General features: G+C 44.9%; 1 protein-coding gene across 19 annotated transcripts in view; it reads left to right on the top strand.

The window, feature by feature from the left end:
* Nucleotides 1-17,696, top strand: part of adgrl2a (adhesion G protein-coupled receptor L2a) — an 877,972-nt gene that overhangs the window by 740,875 nt on the left and 119,401 nt on the right. For all 19 annotated transcript variants that reach the window (XM_068036644.1, XM_068036649.1, XM_068036640.1 and 16 more), the window contains 2 exons: nucleotides 1,030-1,139; nucleotides 15,943-16,743. In XM_068036644.1, the coding sequence (XP_067892745.1) occupies nucleotides 1,030-1,139; nucleotides 15,943-16,743 (911 nt within the window). The remainder of the gene's footprint in view (nucleotides 1-1,029; nucleotides 1,140-15,942; nucleotides 16,744-17,696) is intronic.

Raw genomic sequence — 17,696 nt, 5'->3', positions numbered from 1 at the left:
TGGCAAGCAACAGGCACTGCAGGCGGTGAATATCAATGTGCTTTAATTTTGGAGTCATTGATTGCTGCTGAAGGGTCAGCTCCTGCAAAATCTGCATTCCTTCCAGTTTACCCGTCATAGTTATCCCTTGTCCTCCAGTGGGGTTTAAAAGTAAATTTCAAATCCGCAGATACAATGAAAGATGCTGGAAGGTTATAGAAGTAGCCTCTCGGTGTGTGCGGTGCTGCACTCTATCTTTGGCTCGAAGCATTGTCACGATCACAACACGTGCTCAGCCACTTCTGAAAGCGAGAGGCCAACAATTCTGACAACCAGTTGCAATTGTTTACTGAATATGTACCTGTACAGCGGAGCCTTATGTGCTTGCTTGCAACAGACAAAAGAGAGTTGTCTGTCTTACCAGAGTTGTAAATAGTGGAGTAGGTTATATCATTGCTTTTGTGAGGATGCACACTGGGAATTGAGGTTTGATTAAGCCCATGTTGTGGGAGTGTTGACAAGAGAGATACTTTCTGTTGATCGTTATCTTGACTTGGCAGGTATCTGTGCACCAACACTTGTCTTAGCATCCACTGTCTGTAAATTACAATCTGATTCCAGCACATAATGTCTCAGCAACAATGGTAGAACATGTTACTGATCTCAATGGGTCAATAAACTTAAAGCATTTTTGCTCAATTAATTGATGTCCATTTTGCGGCCAAACGCGAAGCAGGAACAGATCATAGTGTGAAGATATGTAATTTGTTTCTCAAACTGTTTACCACCCAGTCTTAGTGACTGCTTCAGTTCATTGAGATTTAACCCAATCAATGAGGCATTACTGTTTGTACTCCAGGAACCTTTCACTTTTCTATGTAGCTTTATTTGCTCGTACTGGCTAATGTAATATTAATTAAGTATCTCCAGCTATTGATCTGGCTATCCTGTTGTGTGACAAAGCCAGCTGAGTATTAAATCATTCACTGTAACTTGTGACTTGGAAATCTGCTAGCTAAATGAATTGTCTTGTGTTTTCCCCCATTACAGGTGCAACAACCGGACCCAATGTGTTGTGATAACGGGGTCAGATGTATTCCCTGACCCTTGTCCAGGGACCTACAAATACCTTGAGGTCCAATATGAATGTGTCCCCTACAGTAAGTACATGTCTTCCCTTCTGATTAGCCTGTACTTCTTGGCCCCAGCCTTGTTTTGCAAGAATCTGCATTTTCTTGGGAAAAAGAAAGGTGGTTGGGTTAAATGTTAAACTGGTTGTTTGTAAACAGGGTGGTACAAATTGCATCGTAGGATGTTATCTGGCTCACTAAGATGGCACTTAATTCTCCCAGATCCTCCTCACCTAGAATGTAACTGAGGTTTGTTTGGGACGAGTTCATTAAGACAATACTTGTTTTGCAGAAGGATGTGTAAACATTTTGTGTGTGTATACTCCATTCACTTACGTGATACCTAAAACCATTTTGTGCTCAAAGCACATCTTGACTAAGACTTAAAACTGCCCAATAAAAATGTGGGCAGGAGCCATTCTTAAATGGCGGGTCAAGCATCCGCCCTATTTGCCAGCTGTTTGGCTTTTAAGATGTTCAGAGTTAAAGAAGACCAACCTGAACTTGACATTCACATAATGGACCGCAACCTTTCTCCCACAACCCCCAGTGCTGACTGCTGTAAGAATGGATACAGCCTACTTTAAAGGGTAGCAGTTATGCCTTGTCGAAACACAGATCTGTTAGTTGGAAGATCTGAGAGTGTATCTGTGAGGGAAATCCATTAAAAGATCATACACCTTCTCTTTATTCCTGCTGTGTGTTTCTCTGCGAACCTCATAAGATGGATGCCTCTTCTGTTGTGTTCAAATGTACCATCTGCAGGATGGTGGCCCACTGTGCATCCTATCTCTCAATATTCTACCTCCTGTGTGTGATGCTGGTGACTGATACAATCATTCTTCTTAACCTTTTAGCCTGCCAGAGCTGCAGTGCAGTATGCAGGAAGCAATTGCTTCTGTTAGGAGTGAAATTTATTTTTGTCTTCTCCCTTAAATGTCTGTCAAATAATTTCTTAACTGTGAATTATTTTCCATTTAAAACTTTGAAATGCAAATTGGTTGAAACTGAACATGATGCCATGCTGACTTTAACATTAAGAATCATGCATTTCAGTAATTGAAGATGAGGTACAACTTGCGAGTTGTAAAATCAAACAAATTCTTCCTTTCCAGGAGTACGTCTTTCCCCAACCCCCTACCGAGACCGACCATGACCTCTGATCTGTCACGCTGCCACAATTAACCTCAGCTCGAGATGTGTAGGCCAGGCAGCCTAGTTTACTACAGCTCACTTCGTATAACCTATTCCGCAGACTACTCTTTCAAAAGAGCCGGAATAGGCAGGATGGGCCGAATGGCTGCCTCCTATGCGGTATGGTACTTCAGCTGTAGATCAGAACAAGTGGGACAGGCTGGTACTTCCAATGTAACTTTATGCTGGCTTAAATATGAAATTGTCTCAAATGGGAGCTGTTAAAATAGCTGCTGTTTTAATCTCAGTTGGTGGATTTTAAGCAAGAGGCGGTTCTTTGCTCAGGGCCAATTTTTCCATCTCCCTTTATAAAGGGCTGGGCAATGAGTAGCATCATGTGCTTGATGTTTTGATTCTCTTTATGATGATCATTATTTTATCTGAAGTGGAAGGTGCAGATAAGCTAGATCTGGCTGGGCTATCTAATTTGAGCGCAGAGCGCAGAACTTGTAGATGCAAGGCTGAACATTCGCAAGGCTCAAGGTCAGAGATTAGGAGAGGATTTTCCTCCCTCCACACCACAACCTCCCACCCTGCAGCCACACAGGGGGCTAGATTTTACAGCCACCACCCCACTCCCCCACCCGACGTCGGGGGTGTGGCAGGGAGGGCCAGAAAATGCCTCCAGGAGAGGCCTGCCATAGACCTCGGCGCCGGGAAGACCCAGCCCGATATTGCCGGCGGCGGCGAGGCCTCATGGCGGCCCCCACTCCCGCACTCAGTGATGGGACCAAAATTTACATTGGCATATTTATTAAAATAAATGAATTAATGACTTAGGCGCTCCCACTGTCCGTTCCAGGCCAGTATTGCTTCCAGTAGCCAGCACTCCCGTGCCTTTGGATACCTGTTCGGAGATCCAATGCAGGACACTGGTGGGGAGGGGGGAGCAGGTAAGTATTTCAGTGCAGGAGGAGGGGGAGTGGGGTCAAATTAAAATGATTGGTGGGAAGGGGTGAAGTTAAAAGTTGGTGAACTTTGCAGGAGGTGCAAGGTCAGGTACACAAGGTCAGTATTTTAGGGGGTGAGTGGGCAAGGAACAAGTGTATGGTTATTGGGGGGCGGTGGGAGAGGGACTAGAAGCATGTATTTAATTTTTTTAAATAAATTTCAATGCACTATCGCTTTAAAGCTTTAAATTGCAATTGCAAAGCCCTTTAACAATGGCGTCGGCACCTGCACAGTGGAGCCTGACACCGTTGCCAGGGATGGACTGCCCTCCCCCTTCACGACATCGGGGTTGGGGGGAGCGGGGTGTGGTGGCGGTCGGCCACGGCCATTTAAATGAGCCGCTGCGCTGAATATCACGACGGCTCCACGACGTCCAGTCCACGTGGGCGGGCCACCATTTTTGAAGCTCCCCACCGAGATCGGAGCCAACTTGTAAAACCCAACCCAGGATAATCTGGAGCAGACTGCATGCCAAGGCATGGTGGGATGATTGAACAAAGAGCCAGGTGTAGTAAGAGCAGCCAACCTGAGAGCTAAGATTCTTGCCCATTTGCTCCAAGATAACCCTGAAAACTAATTGCGGGTTTGGTTGAGCGAGCAACAGAGAGCCAACTATGCTTTGTGCTGCTGTCCTGCACCGCTCCAGCTGGTTAAAATCCAGAACTAGGCCTGCAAGCACCTCAGAGTTCCCTAAGCCTTAGTTATTGAAACCATGCTGTCTGGATTTAGGTAAGTGAGGTGTGTTCCTGTGGGGAGGAACACCACTCCATATTGACCAAACACGAGTTCTCTAGCTGTAGTGTTTCTTAGCAGCTTTGTGCTTTACTGTCGGTGAGAGCATCACTTACACCATAACCACCATCTAAAAATCACTCTCAAACTATCTGACAATTCTTACTCTCAATACTACAAGAAGGAACTTGTATTTGTTTACTGCCTCTAACATCTTACACTCCTCTGAAATGACTTTACACCCACTGTTGTTATGCAGCCAAAAAAAGCAGCCAATCTGCACACAGCAAAGTCTGACAAACAGTGAGTAAGATGAATGGCTGGATAACCTGTTTTTGAAGGTATTAGTTGAGGGAGGAAAGTTGACCAGGATGCTGGATGAGCTATCTGCTGCCGTGGAATCTTTTACATCCATCTAAGTCGGCAGATGTGAGAGCATGTCTCATTTGAAAGAGAATGCAGCGCTCCCTCACTACTGCATGAAATGGCCCTTCCAAGTCACCCTTTGGTACACACATCCCCATTCCCTGTGAATCAAAATCCTGGTACTCCTGAACTAACAGCACTGTGGGAGCACCTTCACCACACAGACTGCAGCGGTTCAGAAAACTAAGGCCTACTGTCACCTTCTCAAGGGCAATGAGGGATGGGCAATAAATGCCAGCAATGTCCACATCCCCAGAATAATTTTTTTAAAAGCTTAGATTACATGCTCAAGTCAGTAGAGTGACTTGAACTCAGAATCTTCTGACTTAGAGGTGAGACTACTCCTGGCTGAGTCAAGCTTGTTATCGTACTCATTCATTCGTGGGATGTGGGCATTGCTGGCCAATCCAGCATTTATTGTCCATCCCTAATAGTTCTTGGGATGATGGTGTTAGCTGCCTTCGTGGCTTGCTCAGCTATAGGTGTCAGCTGTGGCTCAGCTGGTAGCACTCTTGTCTCTGAGTTACAAGGTTCTGGGTTGACTTGAGCACCAAGATCTGTGCTGACACTTCAGTGCAGTACTGAGGGAGAGCTGTACTGTTGGAGGTGCTGTCTTTTGGTTGAGATGTTAACCTGAGGCCTCATCCATCTGCTTGGGTGGGTGTAAAAAAAAAATCCCATGACACTATTTTGAAGAAGAGCAGGGGAGTTATCCCCGGTGTCCTGACCAATATTTATTCCTCAGTCAACATCACAAAAAAAACAGATTATCTGGTCATTATCACATTGCTGTTTGTGGGAGCTTGCTGTCTGCAAATTAGCTGCTGCGTTTCCTATATTATAACAGTGACTACACTTCAAAAATTGCTTTGAGATGTTCGGTGGTTGTGAAAAGTTCCCTATAAATGCAAATCTTTTATTTCACAGGGCAGTTAAGAGTCAACCATATTGCTTTGGGTCTGACGTCACATATAGGTCCAGACCTGGTAAGGATGGCAGATTTCCTTCCCTAAAGAACATTAGTGAACTAGTTGGGATTTTACAACAATCCGATAGCTTTGTGGTCACCAATACTGACAGCAGCTTTTTATTTGCTGGGCTCAGATATTATCAGTTCTCCCTGCCCTGTCGTAGTGAACTAGTTGAATAAAATAACAAATCCCTCCATGTACAAGCAGATAAAAGGTGAAAGGAACCCAGCATTGCACAATACTTTAAATTACATACACACTAACAGGCCATTAACATTGATAAAGCACCAATATACTCATTCATTGAGCTGAAACATTTCTAGTGGTACAAAGCTTGAAATCTTGTTTGGCCTGAGTTCAACAAAATCCTTATTGACTTTCCAAAACAATGGTTAGTGCTCAACAAAAGGAGATCTGCCCTTCAAGCAAAGCTCAGTTCAACTGAGGAACCTAACTGAGGCTTTACTATTAATACCAGTGAGCTTTTCTACCAACAGTGAAGGCAAGGGTTGACATCGGAAAGATGTTTCAACTTGTGGGGTTGTCCAAAAATAGGGGTCATGGATGTGGGATAGTCACTGATAAATTCAGTGAGGAATTCAGGAGAAACGTCTTTATGGAGAGAGTGCTTAGAATGTGGGACTTGCTACCCCATTGAATAGTTCAGGTGAAAACCCTAAGGGGAATCTAAATAAACACATGAGGGAGAAAAGAGAAGGATATGCTGATAGTTACATGAAGAAGTGTGGGGGGAGGCTCGTGTGGAGCATAGACGAGTTGGGCCGAATGGCCTCTGTTTGTGCTTTAAATTCTATGGATGCATATAACTTATGATTGGTTCATACTGCATTAAGTAGATCCACATGTTAAAAAATTTCTTGCAAGTAATATAAAATAAATTTTAAAAGGGGTGCAGGGTCAGAGAGACCTGGGGGTACTTGTACACCCAACTTTGAAGGTGGCAAGACAAGTTGAAAGGAATAAAAACAAGAAATGCTGGAAATACTCAGCAGGTCTGGCAGCATCTGTGGAGAGAGAAACAGAGTTAATGTTTCAGATCAGTGACCCTTCTTCAGAACTGTTCCAAACTGACCTGAAACGTTAACTCTGCTTCTGTCTCCACAGATGCTGCCAGATCTGCTGAGTATTTCCAGCATTTCTTGTTTTTATTTCATATTTCCAGTATCCGCAGTATTTTGCTTTTAAGTTGAGAGGAATGTTTTTCTTAAAAAAAAAAGCATATGGGATCCTGGGCTGTAGCACATAGAGGTATTAGAGTACAAAAGCAAGGAAGTTATGCTGAAACTTTATCAAGCATTTGTTTTTGTATCAGCTGGAGTTTTATGTCCAGTTCTGGGCACCGCACCTTAGGAAGGAAGTCAAGTCCTTGGAGAGGGTGCAGAAGAGGTTTACTGGAAATCTACCATGGATGAGGGATTTCATTTATGTGGCGAGGCTGGAGAAACTGGGATTGTTCTCTTCAGAGTGGTGAAGGTTACAGGGAGATTTAAAAGCAGTGTTCAAAATGATGAGGGGTTTTTATAGAGTAGCTAAGGAGAAATTGATTCCACTGGCAGGCAGGACGATAACTCAAGGGCACAGATTTAAGATAATTGGCAAAAAGACCAGGGCAAGAGACGAGGAGAATTTTTTTACACAGTGAGTTGCTGTGATCTGGAACGCACTGCCGGAAAGAGTGGTGAAGCAGATTCTGTTGGAACTTTCAAAAGTGAATTAGATTTATACTTGAAAATGAAAAATTTGCAGGGTAAAGAGCAGGAGAGTTGAACTAATTCGATAGCTCTTCCAAAGACGGGCCGAGTGGCCTCCTCTGCTGTATCATTCGATGAGCGATTTTTACAAAATAATCACTTGCATTCACCAGCCCAAATTGGTTAACTGTGGGCAGTCACTATGCAATCAACTATATATCCAATTTCTCTTTTGAAAGTTACTATTGAATCTGCTTCTGCCTCCCTCTCAGGCAGTGCATTCCAGACCATAACAACATAAAGCACTTCAGGACATTTTGAGGACCTAAAAGATCCAATGTAAATGCTAAATTCTTTCCTTCTGCGTGATGCAATGCATTATAAATGTTGGGAGAACTTGAACCTGAAATAGGAAGTGATCCATTCTCAGCACCACAATTCCTCAGCTAGATCCTGGTGGGGAATGAACTGAAGACAGAATCCCTCCCGCACAAATATGCAACTGGGAATAACTTCCTCACAGGTATTTGTTGAAGGAGTCAGAATTTAATAAGGGGTGTTGTCATTCTGAGGCCATGAATTCATTCCATTTACTGTGCTTTTGTCTGATAAAGTCATTTGCCAATTGCACGCTCCCTATAGGGCAGCTGCGAGCAGACCTGAGGAAGTTGCGTAACTTTCTGTCCAGTCATTTGAATTGTCATTGGTCGAGGCTGGTCATAAATCATGCTCTTGAAGACAGAGGAAGGTCTGTGGGGGTGGGGCTGTGGTTAATTTCCTCAGGGACATCTCTCGATTGGCCACTGTGATTGGTTCATATGAACGTACGAATTAGGAGCAGGAGTAGGCCACTAGGCCCCTCGAGCCTGCTCCGCCATTCAATAAGTTCATGGCTGATCTGATTGTAACCTCAACTTCACACTCCTGCCTACCCCCGATAACCTTTCACCCCCGCAAATGGGCTTTCCGCCGAAGTCACAGGGGCCAATCGGGAAAAGGTGCCACTCCCACCCCGCCCGCGAGGAAATTTCCTGACACTAAAGTTGTCAAAGCCGCTAACGGTGCAGCAAACATCACGGCAAAACATACCATAACGAGCAGCGATGGATCAGCCTGTAAAACACACAGCAGCTTCTTAGACTTGAGTGTATTTACGGCGGGGACTGGGTTGGGAGGAGGGGGGTGGAGGGGGTTGATGCCAAAAGATGTAGTCGACTGTGCATTGGAATAATTTACCTTGCCCTTATCTCTGACTGCCATAGTGGTAGTTTTATTAATGATTCCAAACAGGTACAGTCCTGCTCCCTGCTGAAGAATAAGGTCATGCAGTTCACTGGAAGGAATCTTCAGAAAGTCATTAAAGCTCGATTTGTTGAAAGCCACATAAAAGAGAGAGGTGGGGGGGGGGGGGAAAAACCTCCTCAACCTGTTCAACGGTGCCCAGAATTCTAAACTCGTACTGTGGTTGTTTACAGCACGCAGGTCCTACATCATTGCCGTGCTGGTTGTCGATGATCAAGAGCCGCCTTCAATATATAGAGACGCCCTGCAGGGTGATGAGTTTGGTTTGAGAGACTGTAATTTCTGGGGAGGCCAGAGGCATTGCTGAGTCACATGTCTGCCTTTCATTGATTCTCTCTTTCCTTCGCCGTGGTCTGTCAATCATCTGCAACTGAACAATGCTTTTAGGAAGGGAAGTAGGTAATTGCTCCAAGAAGAGGAATGTTAAGTAAGGGAGAGTGAGTGAGAGAGTGGGATTAAACTAGATAGCTCATGTGGAGAATGCAAACAGAGCAGACTCAATGGGCCAAAAATGGCCTGTTTGTTAGTGTTCTCAACCACTGAAAAGAATAAGAACTCTGAATTTACAACGGTTTATAATGGTTGCTATTGGCAACCAGAATGGCATTGAATCATTGCAGGACGTCAGCAATGAAATTCCCTCCTGAGTTTTGGTTCACAGCTTACAGCCTGCTTCTTTGCCATCTCCTGCACTTGCATTGTCTTGCAGCCCAAATGTTGCCTTTGGGGTCAGGACCACCTTTGACTTGACCATCAGTGACTTTTTAGCCTCACAAATTGCAGCAAAGATGCCAAAACTCACGGCTGACGTATGAGTCTGTCTTTTGGCAGTGAAGCAGACTGCTGCTTGGGTGGAGAATAGGTTTTCTGGGCCCACATTATCATGGATGGCAACTGCTTATTTGACTTGAACTGGAGATATGAGACTTGTCTTATGCAGCAGGGAGGGACCTTACTAATGTACTCGCTTGTATATACCAGCGGCAAAGGTTTATTAAACTGAAGTGGGCAAATCGGAAATGTCCAGGAAAAATACAACAATGCCCATCACTCAGATGGTTGCCTCGCCTGAGACAAATAGGATCTCTGTGGATTCTTCTGCCATTATCAGCGCTAGATTGTAATGGGTCTGACTAGACACCATTTCCTTGGAGGAGATAATTCATTAACATCAGATCAGTGTCCTTTAGACAAGGCCCTGAGACTGGTTGGTTTCTACTTCAAAGTGATATCAAATAAAACCAATCCCTATATTCATTGAATGTCATTCGTTTTGCAGTGGAAGATGGATGTGCCAAATCAAAGCACTATGGGCTGATGTCTTTGATTTTTAAATAAAGCCAAAGACCTCCTTATGTCCCTTATCAGCCCATTATGCTCTTAAACTGAGGTTTTGGCTGAAGTCATAGCACCAAACATTTCCAAACTGGCTATTGAAGTGATGAAACTGGCTTCATTAAGGATGTCACCTGGCACACACTTTGAGAAGCTTATTAAATACCAGAGCCATGGGCTGGAATTTTACGCCGCCCCAGCGGGTCGGATGGTGATGTGGGGGCGGCGTAAAATTGAGCGGCAGGCTCCGGGAGGCCTAACCGCCTCGATTCTGCCTCCAACCAAGTTTACAGAGATCCGTCGGGGGGTGAGAAGCGGCCCGCCCGCCCTAGGCCAATCAAGACCCTTAAGTGGCCACAAGTACTTTACCCGTGGCAAGCGGGTGTGCCGGGGCATGAAAGGCCACCCAGCTATCGCTGCCGGCCTTTCTGCACCCTGGGCTGGGGGGGGTGGGTGGGTGCCTGGGAATCGGGCACAGGGTGCCCGATCGAGGGCCGCCCCCGCCTCCAAACCCAACCCCGGAATCCAAGACGCTCCCCCTCCCCCTCCCCCCAAACTGACCACCCAAGCCTCACCCGGGCATGACTGATTTCCCCTGGTGAGGCAACCCAAACTTACCTTCAGTCCCGGCTCCTTGTTATCCTCCTCGATCGGCTGGGCTGCAGTCCCAGCAGTGGCCACGTTAGGGATAGGGTGGTGCTGCTGAGTCTAAGAGCTGCCGGCCCGCTGATTGGCCGGCAGCTCACTGAAACGGGACCTCCTCCCTCAAGTGGGTGGAAGTCCAGCCTTGAACCAATTAAAGCCTGGGGATCCGTAAATTACGAGACGGATCCCCAGGCTGGGCGGAAGCGGGTTCGGCACCGACATTTACGTCGGAGTCCGGCTCCCATCCGTCCACTGTAAAATTCCGGCCATGGTTTTTGGATGCAAGTGATTTTTCAGTGGTGTTATCTTAGGGCATTGGAAATTAAGTGCCAGCGAGGCCTTTCACAGTGAGCCCTGGTAATAGTTTCACTTGATTTACCGTCTCCAGATTGGTGCTCCTCCCAAAAAGTGGCTTTCCACTTGTTCCGTTTCATCTGACGGTGCAAGATAAGGTTGTCTTCGGCCACTGCTAAACCCCTACTTAATCTGGCATTGATTTGATATTCATCATGTTTTAAATGGACTTTGTCAAGCGTTAACAATCTTGGTGTGCAGGCTCCTTAGGACTTGCATCTAATGCACAAAAGTAAATTCATGACATTTCCCCCCACCTGCCCTGCCCAAAGTGATGCATGAGGATGTGATTGTTGGTCTCGTTAATGAAGTGTATATTATTTAGAATTTTGACATAGTTGCATTATTCAAATGCTTTCAATTTTCATGTTGAAAGGAAGGATTGATTATCTTGTGTCAGATTGGTGTGAGTACAGCTGCCTAGAAAGATGGAAGCATCATATTCACCAGCTGTGCCTCACTGCTGGATAGTTTCGCTGCATTTTATTGAAGAGCTATACTCAAAAGGAGCAGTCATGGATTGGCAATAAGGAGGAATGCTCTCCCCAGTTGCACACCTCCTGATACAAGGCCTTCCTTTCTTTTCCACTTACGTCCAGTTTGAGACTGCCTCGTTGCAGTGAGGCTTCACCCAACTGTGCAGACTGAAACCCATTTCTGCTTGGTATTTTGCTGCTATTCTCCAGGACCGTAGCAGGCAATGTTGTGTTGATTAATCATGGACAATAGCTGATTAGTTGCTCCATGGAACATAATGGCTCTTGTATGGCTGGACCTGTAAAAGTGTCATCGGTGGAATGTAGTTGTTGATGGTTAAATGGTGATGTAGGGATAAGACCAGATTGGTTCGCTGGAGTTCCACTTGATTGTTTCTCAACAGGCAGGAAGAAATTTCACACAACTTTTGCTAAGGAGATTAAATGAGTTGAGTTGGATCCACGCTGACCACATTGGTAATTCAGGCCTGCTTCTTCCATGGACAATCAGCCTTTATCTAGCTGTGTGTTTTGTCCTGTGGTCATCTTTATGTCCTTTTTCCATTATCTTCTCTAGGTAACTGAGACTTGACTCTCCTCAAGGAGTGTTGAAGAGGTTTTGAACCTGGATTGGGAAACTACTCAAACAGGTATCAGGGCTTTAAAGGATGGAGCAATTTGTATTGCTGATCAGAACTAATTCCAACTCATGAAGTTCTGCAAAATATCTGACATTGTCTTCAATCCCCAGTACAAACTCTGTTCCCTAGCCAACGACTCCATCCCTCTCTCTCAACTGAGGCTGAACGAGACTGTTTGTAACACTGGTGTCATGTTTAACCCTGAGATGAGCTTCTAACCACATATTCACGCCATCGCTAAGACCACCTATTTCCCTAACTTTTCCCCTGCCTCAACTCACCCCCTCTGCAGACCTTTGTAACCTCCAGACTTAACTATTCAAATGCAGACCTGGCTGGTCTCCCACACTCTACCCTCCATAAATTGGAGGTCATGCAAAACTCTGCTACCTGTGTCCTAACTCACACCAAGTCCCGTTCATTCATTGCTCCTGTGCTTGCTGACCTACATTAGCTCATGGGTAGCCTTGATTTTAAAATTCTCATCCTTGTTTTCAAATCTCTCCATATCTCTGTAATCTCCTCCAGCCTTACAACCCTCCAAGATAGTTGTGCTGCTCTAATTCTGGCCTTCTCAGCATCCCTGATTTTAATTGTTCCAGCATTGGTGGCCATGCCTTCAGCTGCCTAGACCCTAAGTTCTGGAATTCCTTTTCTACACCTCTCTCTGCCTTGCTACTTCTGGATGCTTATGAAACTTGGTGTTTGGCCAAACTTTTGGTCATCTGCCCTAACGTCTGTTTACGTGCCTTGATGTCAAATGTTGTTGGATAACGCTCCTGTGAAGCTTCTTAGGATGTTTTGCTATGTTAAAGATGCTTTATAAACACAAGTTGTTGTTCGAGAGAGGTGGATTTGCTCAACCCAATTCACTTGTACAGCTCGACTTGAACTGATGCTTTTGCTTATGAACTAGTGCAAGGAGGGCTCAATGGTTCAGTCAAAGTAGGCTGGGCCTTCAAATGTTCTTTAGTTTAGTTTAGAGATACAGCACTGAAACAGGCCCTTCGGCCCACCGAGTCTGTGCCGACCATCAACCACCCATTTATACTAATCCTACACTAATTCCATATTCCTACCACATCCTCACATTTCCCTACCACCTACCTCTTCTATGGGCAATTTATATTGGCCAATTTACCTATCAACCTGCAAGTCTTTGGCATGTGGGAGGAAACCCACGCAGACGCAGGGAGAACTTGCAAACTCCACACAGGCAGTACCCAGAATTGAACCCGGGTCGCTGGAGCTGTGAGGCTGCGGTGCTAACCACTGCGCCACTGTGCCGTCTTTAATATTAGGTGAAGAGGAAATTCCAGTTCAAATTTTTGTCCTGTTACTGATTTTTTACTTCCTGTGAGATCATGCTGCATTATATTGCAGTTGATCTGTCTGATGTGTGATTTGAAACTCTCTCTCTCTCTGTACATCAATTGTAATGAATAGGTTGCATGTAGTTCACCTGGTTATTTGAGTTTTTTTCTTGTTTTGTATTGTGCAAATGTCACAAATGAGCACAAGAGAAAGTAATTGTAGTCTGTGCTTTCAAGTTGGGGAATTGATTTGCATAATCTGTCACAAATCTCTGGAGTATATGAAAGTGTCATTTGGTTCACTGAGGCAGTTAATCATTTCAGTGCCACTGGATATAGGATTTCACTCCAAAGTATTCATGTAAACCATTCAAAACTATGACAACTCTAAGCAGCCTGGTAAATTGTGTTATTTTACACAAATTAAACTTGATTTTGTTAACCTGTTTATACCACTTGCATCCAGTCATCAGCATTCAGCATTATACTTGCATGTTGTAAATACAACAACTTGCATTTATATAGCAACTTTCATGTAGTTAAACAACCCCAGGCATTCCAAAGGAGGGTAATCAGACAAAATTTGACATCGAGTCATCCCTAAACTCTTTCAGCCTCTCAAGCTGTCTCTCCCTCCCTTAAGCCCAGCTCGTGACCACTTAATCATCCCCTTTGGCTTGGTGTCCATTTCTATCTGAATACGCCACTGGGAAACACTTTGGAATAATTTTCTGAGTTAAAGGTGCTACAGAAATCCAAGTTGCTGTTGTTGGCTGTCCAGCTGCTTCTGAAGGCGTCTTGTGTGTAGATTTTAAGCAAGGACGGCTGAGACTGGACTGCGATGCCCTCCCTGGCCAACAAGCTTTGGATGATCAATTCTGCTCCACAAAGAATTGCCACTTGTGTGGAGTTGGTGGAGGGGTGCAGGCTGTCCTTGAAACTGTATCTTACCAAGACTTGGCACCATCAAGGCGAGAGCAGCTTTTAAATAAAGTTAATTTTAATAGGCTTTAACGGTTTTTCTACTTTCCATCACTGTGCAGCAGTGCAAATGATCCAAAGTCTGCGGCGACTCTCTAGCTGAGGCTTGCTTTCAAAATGTCTGTCATTTTGGTCAATTGAAGGCAATGGATTTGTTTGGTGCGGGTTACTAACCCCATTGACATCAGCTTTCTTTTCATACAGAAAAATAAGAGGGAAGAGAACAGCTTTGATCATGGCTTCTGTCATTTGAATTGCAAATACACTCGAACTCTGGTGAAATCATTAAACCTGTCGTATAGATCTACCGAGAGAAAGGCGTACGTTATCAATACCGTGACCTTGCATTAACTACTTTTTTTTGTGGTCTCAATTTCGGCTCCCCTGCTTTGAGAAATGCACTACACTGCCGCGGTGAAGCTATTAACTCCACGCCTTTCCGAATAATAAGTGGATACCTGATAAATTAATCTAAAGCCAGTCAGTTGACTGGATGGGAAGCTTCTATCAGTTAGATTTTAATTGCATTTAAGGCGCTGCCTATAAAGCGCTGAACTGCTCATTAATAAAGGAGCGTTGGGTGTATAACGGTGAGAAGGTGAATCGATGTGGTGCTTTCGGTGCCCGTGCACTGTGATGTGGCCACGATTGGCATCAGTGTGGAACGTGCCTTGTTAACATGGGCAATTGTAGTGGGGTTTCACGGCATGACACTGCAGAAATGAGTTGCTCTTACAGTTTAAAAAGAACCCATCTCGAGAGGTTTTGTGTTATACCATTAATGCAGTAATCTAACCCACAGCTATCTACAATAGCTCAAATGTGATTAATTCCTGTTGTGCCTGCTCTAGGAATGCAGGTGCCTTGTGACTGACTAAAAAAAAAAGGTGCTGTACTAATTTAACCCCTCCGATTTCGACGCTTGTTAATGAGCCAACGTGTTGAAGTATGGCGGACCTGACGATGATGGATAAATCATGTTAATCTCTTTTCTTTTTTTCTTGCACTCTTTTCTCATTCTCTCTTCCAATGCTTAAAATAGAAGTGGAGCAAAAAGGTAAATAACATAACACAGTCCAAACCCAGACCTTTGTTTTTGTGGCATATGGTTGTTAACCTCCCTTTAACCCCATCTTCCCTCCCCAACTCTGGTGTTTTTTGAGGGAAGCTGTAATTGGACAGATATTAAATGTAGAGGTCGTTAGTTTGTATTGTGTCTGATACGGTAGTGTAACTGCACAGTAAGAAGGTGGTGGGTGCAGTTGCTGGTGTCCTGGTGGAGATCTTTTTCACATCCATAGACGCTTTCTTGTATCAGTGGGCGTCATCTGCCTGGTTTCCAGAACCTTCTCCATAGCATGCCATAGTTTAGCAGGGCTTCCTGGGTTTAACTCACGCACTGCTTCTGTTGTCTTTTTGCTCTCCACTGGCTTTCCACCTGCAGCTTTCTATTGTAAAACCTGACAACCTCTTTCACCCACCTTTAATTCCCCCTTCCTCTCCTCACCCATGCACTCCCCTCCTTTCTCCCTTCACTCCCCCCCACCCCCCCACTCCCCTCGCTTTTCCCTCAATCTCCCTTTGCTCCAGTTTTGCTTCCCAAACTCTCAAACAACACATCAATTACCGACATTCTCACACCTATTTTTCGGTTATACTTTGATGTATAAAATGCTTAATTTTTTAGTGTTTCAGATGTGCTGTGTCATTTAAAAAAAATAAGCTGGTTGTTATTCTGCAGTTGTTTAAAATGTCAATTGATTTCTTCTTTTGTTTTCTTCCTCATTGCCCATTTTTTAGTTTTTGTTTGCCCTGGGACTCTGAAAGGGGTTGTGGAATCGGCCTATGTAACCGAGGCTGAGCAGCAGTCCGGTGCCTGGTGTAAAGACCCGTTGCAGGCTGGGGACAAGATCTATTACATGCCGTGGACACCATACCGCACAGATACCTTGATGGAGTACGCGTCGTTAGATGACTTCATCTCCGGGCGCCACACGACCACCTACAAGCTACCCCACCGCGTCGATGGCACTGGGTTTGTGGTGTATGATGGAGCGGTCTTTTTCAACAAAGAGCGGACAAGGAACATTGTCAAGTATGACCTGAGGACTCGGATCAAAAGTGGCGAGGCCATTATTGCCAGTGCCAACTACCATGACACCTCCCCCTACAGGTGGGGGGGCAAATCAGACATTGACTTAGCGGTGGACGAGAATGGGCTATGGGTCATCTACGCGACAGAGCAGAACAACGGGATGATGGTCATCAGCCAACTGAACCCTTACACGCTGCGCTTTGAGGGCACCTGGGACACCTCATATGACAAGAGGTCAGCCTCCAACGCCTTCATGATCTGTGGCGTCCTGTACGTTGTGCGGTCAGTGTACGAGGAAAATGAAAGCGAGACGGGCAAAAACTCAATAGACTACACGTACAACACCAATCTGGACAGAGAGGAATATGTTGACATTCCATTTCCCAACCCATACCAGCACGTAGCAGCTGTGGATTATAACCCGCGGGACAACATGCTGTATGTATGGAATAACTATTTCATCCTGAGGTACACTTTGGAATTTGGACCTCCTGATCCAGCCCAAGGTAAGAGTCTCCTCTACAGCTTCCAGTGTTCTACCTTTTCAGAGTTGCTTGCTTCTTCGGGGAGATGTCTTGTATAAATTGCTTTTGGAAAAAAAAACAAATTTGAAAAGTTAGACCTTGGCATGTCGATTGCTGTCACTGTACAGACGTGAGAGAAAAGTGCTATAATCCTCCTATTTGTCTGGATCAGTCAATATAAATATGTAACAAGTTTTTTTTACGCGATGAGTTGTTCTGATTTGGAATGCACTGCCTGAAAGAGTAGTAGAAGCAGATTCAATAATAAATTACAAAAGGGAATTCAATGAATACTTGAAAAGGAAAAAAGTTTCAGGGCCATACGGAAACAGCAGGGGGAGTGGGACTAATTGGATAGCTCTTTCAATGAACCAGCACAGGCACGATGGGCCAAATGGCCTCCCTCTGCACTGTAAGATTCTACAAATGCATGGGGCAACCACATTTAGGTCCAGCGCAAGGAGGTTTCGGTTTCCCACCGATGCTAAACCCGTGGAGTGTGAATCGGGGTAGCAAGGCTCAAACCGAAGCAGTCAGTTTCCTTTTCCTTTGCCGCAGTGTCCAATCCCTGGATTCGGACTGTGTTCACACTGGAACTGCAGAGTCAGGGCAGCACCACAGTTACAGTGTGCATCTGGGCTCAGGCACCGAGGGATGGTGTGAAATTAGTAAAGAGCTTGGTCTAAACGAGAAACAAAACCCTTTTGTTTTCACCGAATCCTTTCACGCTCCACTTTGAAGGTCCTCATCAAAGGTACTCATGATTTGCGGCATTGTGTAGATACTACATCAGGTCTGCTACCGTGAAAAGCTCAATAGAGGAATGGACAAAACTGAGGAGTGGGTTTCTGTGGGCGTTGTCCTGAATGTGCACAATGACTTCAGCAGGCTTCATGCTTTTTTATCTGGGGTTTTCTGTGACACTAACTCCATCT

The sequence above is a fragment of the Heterodontus francisci genome, chromosome 8, assembly GCF_036365525.1.
Source record: "Heterodontus francisci isolate sHetFra1 chromosome 8, sHetFra1.hap1, whole genome shotgun sequence".
In the NCBI taxonomy this organism is placed as follows: Eukaryota; Metazoa; Chordata; class Chondrichthyes; order Heterodontiformes; family Heterodontidae; genus Heterodontus; species Heterodontus francisci.
The sequence above is the reverse complement of the archived record's forward strand: the minus strand, read 5'-3'. Positions and strand labels throughout refer to the sequence as shown.